Below are 10584 nucleotides of genomic sequence, written 5' to 3' on the forward strand. Positions count from 1 at the left end.
GCACCAAGGAAAGTGCGTGTGAGAACATAGTGTGACCATTTACTAGCCAGGAAGAAAGCTCTCACTAGAAACTCAATCAGCCAGAACCTTTGGCTCAGAAGTTTTACTCTTGATTAAAACAAATAATTAGCTCCAGGATGTCCCACAGGTGGGCCAGGCAAAGCAACAAGTAATTATGGTTGGCAGTGCTTGAGAATCGGAGAGGTGGGGATGGTTTTTCTGTGGAGTCTGTTCTTGGGCAGCAGAATCCCAGCCGGGAGATGCCCAGTGACCAGCCCCCTTCCTGTGACCAAAAGGACACGAATAATGCTTTCCCCTGCAGAGCACGAACCCTCCCCACAAGCAGCTGAGGCTGTCTGAGCATCTCATCTCGATCATAATTAGCGTGGAATAGAGCAAGACAGAACCATGGTAGAAACCTCAGTAAACCCTCCTGTGAGGAGCTGGGGAGGGGAACTGCTGGGAGATGACATTGGGCTGACCCACATTCCCAAACCTTCAAAACCATAGAGTAAAAGTGGCTTCTACCCCACCCACGAAGTATCCCAAACCCCAAAGGGGGGCACTTAGAAAACAGGTGCCAACAAAATCAGCACCCTACTGGTTCCAAGTAATCAAGTTTATTAGAGGTTTTGGGGGCGAACAGGCTACTCTCATGCCTTCTCCAATGTGTTCTGAGGACTCTGGGCCTGCAGCCTATTTTCTAAAGCGATGCCGGAGCAGAAAACACCTCAAATGCTTTAAAAAGTCAAGCTTTTTGGAGGCTGGTGGATTCCGTAGGGCCCCAGTTGGGTTTTCAGGTTCCCCTTGACCCTGGAGGCTTTCTGTCTTGGGAAGAGCCGCACCAGCACAGCAGTGACCCGGTGGCTGAAGGTCCCTCTTTGAAGAAGTGTGGACCCAGATGCTGTTCTCCCTTCCATGTGGGTCACCCACTTTGGGGAGCAGGGGAGGATCAGAACCCCTCAGGTTCAGGTTGGGGGCTGAGTGCTGAGGCTTGGCCAGCTGCGGGGCCCAGGATGTCTCGTTGAGACAGTTGATGCTCAGGCTCCTTGGGGCAGAGCGGAGACTCCCCTTGAAGCTGGAGGTGTCTTTGGAGCAGGGGGAAGACTGCAGCTCAGCCCCTCTGCCCTCCAGGCTTTCTCCCCTCTGCTGTGTGGGCGGCTGACATTGGAGACTGGGGTGCTCAGAGGCCTCCTGGGACTCGCTCTCCTTCCGCCGGTGCTCATGGCCTGCCCTGGAGTATGAGGTTCCCACTCTGCTGGGAGCCCTCTCTGACAGCTGGGAGACTCCTGGCCTGACCATTTTCTCACTGGAAGGATCTCCAACACTTTCCTGGCCAGTCCAGTTCCTAGACTCTGCCGCGGGCCTAGGGCTCCTGGGAGCAGGAAGCTCGGTGCTAGGAGCCGCCTCCTCCTGGACAGCCTGTCTTTCTATAGAGCCCCCAGGTGGCCTGACTGCCAACGGGTTGGGGAGATGGATGGAAATGCCCTCGGGCTCTGATCCCTGTGGCCCACACTTCTCCAGGGCGCTGGCCTGTGAGGAAAGATTTGAGCTTTTTCTTGCTGGGGGTTGAACCCTCTGGGACTTCTCGGGGGACTTTAGGCCTGGCCTGGAGCCCTGAGCCTCACAAAGCCTTTCCCGCTGCTGTTGGAGCTCACAGGCTGTGTGTAATCCAGGGAGCTGCACCCCAGGAAAGGGCAGTAGGCAGGGATCTAAGGAGTTAAAGAGCAAATGGGACTCCAGGATCCGCTGGGGGAGGCCCCACTTCAGGTGTTCAATCCTCCGCAGCATGAGGGACTCCAGGAGCAGTTGCTGGCTCTTCCTGAGGACTGGCCACTTGGGCAGGACAGTGAGGGCAATAGGAACACCCACCAGAGCTATGGCATCTTGAGGGGCTTGGCCACATGAGTCAAAGGGGTAGGAAGAAACCAAGTTCAGGGAAACAGCCAGAGACTGTGGGTTCTGGAGCTGCCAAGCCAGACTTGCATCCACTCTTTTGTCCCTCTGTCGGCTTCTCGGGGGTTTGGACGGGGCCTGCAGGAAGGCTGGACTGATGCCCACTCTGGCAGGGGCCATGTTCTGGCTGGCCAAATGCTTTCCCTCCCCACTGGAGAGCAAGAGGAGTTCAGCCTGGTGTGCTAGAGGCTTCATCTCAGGACAGGTAACAGAGGCCACTACTTGTTCCTGGTCCAGGGCCCCATACCCAGAGCCAGTGAGGATGAGGAGCCCCTCGTCCCCAGAACAGTCAACTTGGGGATTGCCTTTAGCAGCATCCCGTTCTCTGACCTGATCCTTGATTCCTCCCCTTGGAACTCCAGGTTCTCCAGCATCCTCAGCTCTGTGCTTTCTCTGGCTCCCTCCATCCCAGATTTCTGCAGCATCCTCATCTCTACCCCTTTTCTGGTTCTCTTCCCCTTGTATCTGGATCTTCCCATCAATATGACTTCTTAGCTGTGTCTGGATCTCTCTGCCATCACCACCTGTGGTCTCTCTCAGGTTTCTTTTTGCTTGTATTTGCATTTCTGCACCATTCTCCTCTCCCATCTGCTCCTGGTGCTCCCACTCTGATGTGCAGGTCTTTCCATTAACTTTCCTTTTTATCCGTCTCGGGTTCATGCCTCTCAGTCTCTGGATCTTTCTACCATCTTTGCTTCCAACCTCTCTCTGGTTTCTCTTCTCCAATGTCTGATTTTTTGCATCGTTCTTTCCTCCACTCTGCTCCCAGTTCCTCCTCCCTGGTGACTGGTTCTCTCCAATGTCCTGATCTAACTGTTCCAAGTTCTCTCGTTCAGGTCTCTGGGTCTCTACACCTCCAGGTTCCCTTTGGTTTCTCTTCTCTAGGGTTTGAATTTCTGTGCCATTCTCACCTCCAGCTTGCTCCTCTTTCGTCCATTCTGCTGAATGAGTTTCTCCATCGATATTATTTAATTCTCCCCAGTTCTGTGCATCAGATGCCTGGGTTTTCGCCGCATCCTTGCTTTTAATGTGTTCCTCATTCTTCCATTTTGGTGTGTGAAATTTTCCATTAATTTCTTTGCATAACTGACCTTGGTTTTCTTCCCCAAGTTCCTGGATCTCTTTATTATCTTCACCTTTAACCCTTCTCATGTTTTCCATCTCCGACAACTGAATGTCTATACTAGTCTCATCTTCAAATTGCTCTTGGTTCCTCCTGTCTGGTGGATGGGTGTCTACATGAGTTTCATCTCTTATCTGTCCCTGGTTCTCTACCTCGGGTGCCAGGGTATGTATGCCATCCTCCTTGCTGTCCTTTCTCTGGTTTCCCTTCTTCGGTGCCTGCATTTCTATTCTACGTTCAGCTCCAATCTGGCCCTGATTCCCCCAATATGGTATCTCAAATTCTCTATCAACTTCACTTGCCACTGGTTTCTGGTTTTCCCACAATGCTATCTGGATCACAACCCAATCCTCCCCTCTTATCTCCCTGAGGTTCGTCTTTTTAGACATCTGGGTTTCCCCAGCATCCTTGCTTCTCCTCGGGGCTTGCTCACTCCACCCCACTTGCAATTCATGTCTTAGTTGTTTCTGGATCTCTCCCCCAGCTTTCTCACTTTTACCCTGACCCTGCTTTTCCCACCCTGGTGTCTGGATTTCTGTAACATTCTCACTTGCAACACACTCCTGTTCTCCCCACCCCAGTGCCTGGAGCTCTACACCGTTTTCTTCTTTTACTTCTCCCAGGTTCTCCCTCCCATATATTTGGGTTTGCACAACATTTTCATCTCCAACCTGGTCCTTGTTTCTCCTCTCTTCTGCCTGAATTTCTGTACCGGTATCACCTCTAACCTGGTCTTGTTTTTCCCTCTGTGGCACCTGGAACTCCTCACCATTCTCACGTCCAGTCTGGCCCTGCTTCCCCGTTCCTTGGGTCTGGGTCTCTACATTAATTTTATATCTTGGCTCTTCCTGGTTCTCTGCTTTACGTGCCTGGGTTTCAGGAAGAATCTCACCTCTAGCCTCCCTCTGGTTTCTCTTCCCTGGTTCCTGAGTTTGGGCTCTATTCTCAACTCCCATGTGGTCCCAGTTCTCCCACCCTGCCGTCAGGTTGTCCCCACCAGTTTTACTTCTCACTGGTCTCTGGCTTGTCCACTCCAGGACCTTAGTCTCTGCATTGTTCTTCATCCCAAAGTCTATTGGGAGTTGCCTTCCAGATGCCTCCATCTCCGCGGCATCCTCCCAGCTGCTCTCTCTCTGGTTTGCCCACTCTGGAGCCTGAGTCTCTCCAATATCCTCTCTACTTAGTATTGGGTTTTCACTCCCTGGTGTCCAGGCCTCTTGTGGACAGTCCCAGGGCTTCCACGTGGGTAGTCCCACTTGGTGGTTGAAAGGAAAAGGCAGGAATTCTCCAGAGCAGAACTGCAGCCTCTGAGAAGAAGGGAGAGCAGTGGTTAAAGTGCTGGTGGTGGAATGGGACCCCATGCTGACAATAGGCTCCAATGGCACTAACTCTACCTGGGAGTGGACCAGTGGTTGCTCCATCCTTCGATGATACATGTCCAGGTCAGGGAGCAGTGGCTTGTGGGTCAGATGAGGGTGCTCATCACTGAGACACCAGGGTACCTGCCACATACCCCAAGAACTGTCCTGAGGGAGCATGCAGGTGCTTGAAAAGCAGGTGGTACAAAAGTTGGTCTCAGAAGGGGTATGGGAATCCCAACGTGGACACTGACATGGGTGCTGCGAAGAGAGCAGGTATGGAGCCCCTGATTCCCGGAGGCTCCTCCAGTATTCCCATCTCTTCTTTTGTGCCCATTGTTGAACATGAGCATCCAGGGCCTTGAACTTGCCAGAACTGAAGAATAATTTAGGCGTCGGGCCCAAACAAGTGTCATGTCTCATGGAGGGCACTGTCCACTTCTGTGGTGATACCTGCAGGAGAGAACAGAGAAGCAAAATGCGTGCACACATTCTCTCGTCTAATCCTCACAGATCAGAATTGCAATCCCCTTTATTCCGACAAAGATGCTGGCACTCAGGAAAGGGGGAGTCATTTCCCTTAGGGCAAACAGTAGTCATTCATTCAAAAAAAGATAAAACATTTACTCCAGGCCACGCAGTATTCTAGAATAGATGGTGGGGGTACCAGCGTGAACAAAACAAAGTCCTTGCTGGGAGCTATCTTCTAGACATGGAGAGACAATAGCCAAGTATACAGCATAACGTTAGCTATGGAAAAGTGTTCTGATGGAAACAAAAGCATTAAGGGAGTAGGGCTAGCTCCATTAGACGGACAGTCACAGACGATCTCTCAGAGGTGGTAGCATTTGACTAGAGACCTAAGGGAAGTGAGAAGCAAACCAAGTAACATCTGAAGAGAGAGCATTGTAGGCACAGGAGATACTAGTGCAAAGTCACGTGCACAAGAACAGCAAGGAAGCCCTGTGGCCAGAATGGAATGGGTAACGAGGAAAATGCTGGGAGATGATGTCAGAGAGAAATGGAGGGACAGATCATGCTGTCCTTGGAGTTAGGGTGAGGAGTTTGGATTTTATCCTGAGTTTGATGGGGAGTGTATCCTTAAGAGTCATTACTGGGGCCCTAGCTGGTTTTGCTCAGTGGTTAGAGTGTCGGCCTGCGGACTGAAGGGTCCCAGGTTTGATTCCGGCCAAGAGCACATGCCTGGGTTGCGGGCTCGATCCCTAGTAGGGGGTGTGCAGGAGGCAGCTGATCAGTGATTCTCTCTCATCATTGATGTTTCTATCTCTCTCTCTCTTCCTCTCTAAAATCAATAAAATATATATATATTTTTTAAAAAGAGCCATTGCTGGGTTTTGAGTGGCAAAGGGCTACGATCTGTTTGTAAAAGTGTGCTCTGGCTCCTAAGCACAATGTTAGGCATAAACTGGGTGCAAAAGCAAACTTATTGTGTGATTCCACAATAGTCTGCGCGATTAGAATCAGCAGACTTGTGACTGCAAGCTTCTGGGCTGCTGATAATGGTCCATTTCTTAACCTGGGTGCTGCACATGCATGTGTTCAGTTTGTGAACATTCCTTGACCTATATACACTTAGAGTCTGTGTGTGTACATTTTCCTTAGATTGAATTTTTAAAAGAGAAAGAAGGTCATTCTGCTCTGTTGGCTGCGTGGAGCCCTGACTGTGGCTGAGTGAGAGAAGTGGTGGGAAAGTCCAGGGGAGACACAAGGGAGCTTTGGCCAGGAAGGTGTGGTGCAATCCGATTTGAGATGCGGGATGCAAGCGGAGCCCGTGGGACCTGTGGATGGATTGGGTATGTGGAGTGAGGAAGAGAGGAGCCCAGGATCACCACTGGGCTTGGGGCAGGAGGACGTGCTCCCTGACCAGTCTGAGTTCCCCAGTACGAGTCTGTACACAAGCGATGGGACAGGGTTTTGGTGACAAATGACACTGGGCTTGGGGCAGGAGGACGTGCTCCCTGACCAGTCTGAGTTCCCCAGTACGAGTCTGTACATAAGCCATGGGACAGGGTTTTGGTGACAAATGACTGAGAGAAGGAGGTACGTGGGACCCCTCACCTTGATGACATTCCTCATGCTGGGGGGTGACCTGATGATCTGGTGCCAATGGTGCCGCACCTGCTAGATCACAAAGAGGCAGAGGGCAAGCAGGTTGCCGCATCCCCGAGGGTCCCTGCAGCTCTGATCCCCAGAGAGCAGGCCCCTCACTGGCTCTCACTCAGGGCCCTGGAATGGCCCCACCACTGCACAGGCGCCCAGCAGGGGCAACAGCATGAAAAGCTTAGGTCAGGCAGGTGGCATTAGGGAGCTGGAGGGCAGGACTGGTGTGGCTATCCCAGCCAGGTGGGGGTGGGGTAGCCTCTGCCTCACAGCACCTCTGTCACTGAGGACACCTCACAAAGGAGCCTGATGCTCCAGTTCAGCTCCAGCCTCAGCTCCAGCTGCTGAGCCTGGCACACGAGCTACCTAACATGACTGAGTTCAGTGCAGGTAAGGGCAGCGCTGGGGGACCGCCCACAGGAATTAAGAGGAAGAAGAATTTGTCCTTTGAAGGAAGAGATAAGTTCCCCCATGGATGATGGGTGATGTAACCTGTAGTCTGCTTATTTCTTTCTTCCTATTAGATATTTATACATTTGTCCATGTTTATCCAATATCAAACACTTAATGGACACTGTATTAAACATATATATTCTTGTTTCACCAACCCAAATTACTTTTCCCCATCTCAGGATCAGTGTGGATGGGAGATGCTACCCTGAATAAATGCTACTGTCTTTCACCTAAAGATTATATTCAAATTATTAAGTAACAGAGCTGACAGGTATATCAGCCAATCAAAATGGGCCAGGCCTTAACCTTTTAATACCTGGGTTGTAAGTGGCCTGTGGGGTCTTGGGAGAGTGGAATCATCTATTTAACCAACTGTTTGGGCAGTATTTCTCTGTTTTACAAACCAAATATGCCACTCAATGTATCCTGGCTGAATGTCACCCCAGTTTATCCTGGCACTCTCTCACAGACCTAAAACAGCCAAGGAGTGGAGGAGTGGCCTATCTTTGGCCAAATGGGCTCTCTCTCCCAGGGCTCTAAACATCAAGAACAAAGATTCAAAGTAGGCATAGGAAGCTGGTGATAAAAAGAAAAGCAGCTCATGGCAGCTGGGAGCTGACCCAGCTCTACCAGTTAGGCCTTGATGTTGCTAAGACCTACCCTCATACTCATAGTTGGGCCTTGGTGTTTTCCTGCTAATTTCATAGAATATCGATATTAGACAAAGCCACTCTAACTGCGAGAATTAAGACCAAAAAAAGACCACTCTTTAATCATGTCTGAACATACTAGTAGACAAAAACATGAGCATTGTTGAAACTGCAAAAATAACCAAACATCCTCTTATCCTGGTTAATATGAGTGAGTGACTTTCTCAATTACAGCTTTAGCCTCAGTTCATTTCTTCCACCTTGTAGATAAAATTTATCATAATGCCCCACCACAGGATTACTTCCTGACAGTGTCTAATCTAGAGCAAATGCCACTTCCTTGAATACCCCCTAAAATTACCTAACACAAGCCCAAATCTTATATTAAGTCTTTTCTAACACCCTCTTATTGAAAAGTCGCACCGTTCTTCATGGTGTGCATTCTCCCTTGTTGAAATGAGTAATACTGCTCAATGAGTATCATATTGTCTATGTTCTTGGTGGTCTCTGGCTGGAGGACATTGCCTGTGGATGGTCCTGTTCTCACAATCAGCTCCCCTTGAACCTCTGGGGAGGTTCCCAAATTTTCCCAAATTCCTTTTGGTTGCTTGCTACCAGAGGTCCTTAAGTGAAACAAGCAATCCCTTTGGGCTAGGCGTAGTGCCAGAAGATAGGTAGCCGCAGCGTCCAAAGCAGCTACAAATCCTGCTCTCATAGAGCTCTGCGTGGTTGGAACAGTGAACACAATAAGGACAAGGTTAATGAGTGATACAAATGGCAAGTACAGGGGGCTTGTGGGTGCGCCTAATAGAGGAAATTACCTGGTCTGGGTGATCAGCAAGGCTTCACTGAAGAGATGGTGAATAGGACCTAGCTACTCAGAACTGTGGAGCACATGACTCCCAACAGAGGGTGATGAAAGGGGTCGGAGGTATTGGGTGTGCTCAGGGTAGAAAACGAAGGTGAGGCCCATGTCATGGCTCAGTGGTTGAGCATCAACCTATGAACCAGGGTGTCACTGTTCAATTTCTGGTCGGGGCATCTGCCCAGATTGCTGGCTCAATCCCCAGTGTGAGGCATTGCAGGAGGCAACTAGTTAATGATTCTCTCTCATTGATGTTTCTCTCTCTGTCTCTCTCCCTCTCCTTTCCACTCTGAAATCAATAAAAATATATTTTTTAAAAATAAAAGAAAAAAAATGAAGGTGAATGGGGCTATAACATGCAGATGAGGCAGAGTACTACAGAGGGGTCTAATAAGCCATGGCAAGGATTTAGGTTTTTAAGGACAGAAGTGCGGGAAAAGGCAAATTCCTAAGGCAAGTTGATCCTGATCATATGTCAATATTAATTAACTTACTAGTGAGGGGAACAGCAAGATACAAAAGGGTGGGCTAGTTCTGAGAGAACATGGAAACTGAGTAATTATATAGTTGGGAAACTGATTAATTAGGTAAAATGTACGGTCTCATTACTCTTGGTCATGAAAACATCAAGTCCCTATTAGATCTGGAATATGATGGCCCAAGATGCCAGGTAGGCCAAATAACAAGCAGGAATTGTTATAAAAGACATAAAAAAGCAAATGATAAGAACTCATCTATTAAACGGGAATAATAAGGTTTCATTCCCCTAGCAGTGGTGGGTGGTAGGTCCAATTCGTATGATAACAGGAAACAGCATCCAAGAGAGGTGAAGAGCAGAGTCTGCATCACAGGTCCTGCTCTTAAACAGGAGCCATCAATAGACATTTCTTAATTTGGAGACAAATTTTGTTCTTTGACAGTCATATATGATTTGCATGAGGTAAAGTTTGCTGGAGGGATTTTCGATGTAATAAGTGCTCAGTCCTGGAGCCAGTTCAGACCCATCTGTTGTCCAATGCCACAACTCATCTCAAGCAGGGCAATTCGATTTAGTGAAACTAACCCAGGCTAAGAGCCAAAAATGCCAAGGTCCAGTCTGGCTCTGCCACTGCCTCACTGATGGTGGGTAAGCAGCTTCCCCTCTCTGGGTCTCAGTGTCTGTAAAATGAAGGGGCTGGGCTGTATGATTCCTAAGGTCCTGCCAGTCCTCTACCTCTAGGTTTCCAAAGGAATTAACTGAAACGAGTCCTGAATGGTCCTAAGATATGCCTGACATCATGCTGGAGAGAGGTGAGTAAGGGCCATAAGCACCAGACAGGACCTACTGGAAGTGGGGAGGCGTGAGTCTAGCCTTAAATAACGGAGAGTCGGAGAAGCATAGAGAAAAGAACAGTATGCTGGGCAGGAGAACATGGCTGTCCTAGGACATCTCCAAACTCAACCTGGCAGAAACTCACCCCCCACCCCCAAGCCTGCTCCTTCCGGAATTCCCTACTCAATTGATTCCGTTTCTGGTGGATCCCACACCCTTTCAGAAATCTTAACCCGGATAGCTGAACATGAAGGAAAACATTTAGGATTACTTATCATTATCCCCATACCTTTCCCGCTCCGGTGATGAGTCAAAAAGATGATTTTAAACACAAGAATGGGCTGAAACATAAGCCGGCAATGGAATAATGTCACCATTGAAACTCTGTTTTGGTGTATTTTTATTTTGAGGTTTGTTTTTGCCTGTAATGTAGAATGATGGTAAAAAAATAAATAAATAAAAAAACAGCAAAATGAGGCCCCAAGCCCAGGACTGAAGCCATTCCACACACCCCTTCCCTCTGGCTCTGGAGCGGGCGAGGCCCGCCCACTTTCAGTGACATCACTTCCGCTTCCGGGCGCGCGCGCGGCCATTTCCACTACTTCCGTGAGACTTTGCGGTGGATTGAGCGCTCCTTTTCTGACGTCGGTCGGCGGCGCGTCTTGAGGGGAGGCGAGCCCGCGGAACCGCAGCGATGGTGAGTGCGTGCGCGGGCGGGAGGGCCGGGAGGCGGGCGGCCCGGGGTT

General features: G+C 49.6%; 1 protein-coding gene across 1 annotated transcript in view; it reads left to right on the forward strand.

The window, feature by feature from the left end:
• Positions 1-10423: 10423 nt before the first annotated feature.
• Positions 10424-10584, forward strand: part of SNU13 (SNU13 homolog, small nuclear ribonucleoprotein (U4/U6.U5)) — a 7031-nt gene continuing 6870 nt past the window's right edge. The window contains exon 1 of the mRNA XM_006775961.2: positions 10424-10535. Within this exon, the coding sequence (XP_006776024.1) occupies positions 10533-10535 (3 nt within the window). The 5' untranslated portion in view covers positions 10424-10532. The remainder of the gene's footprint in view (positions 10536-10584) is intronic.

The sequence above is a fragment of the Myotis davidii genome, unplaced genomic scaffold (assembly GCF_000327345.1).
Source record: "Myotis davidii unplaced genomic scaffold, ASM32734v1 scaffold428, whole genome shotgun sequence".
NCBI lineage: Eukaryota > Metazoa > Chordata > Mammalia > Chiroptera > Vespertilionidae > Myotis > Myotis davidii.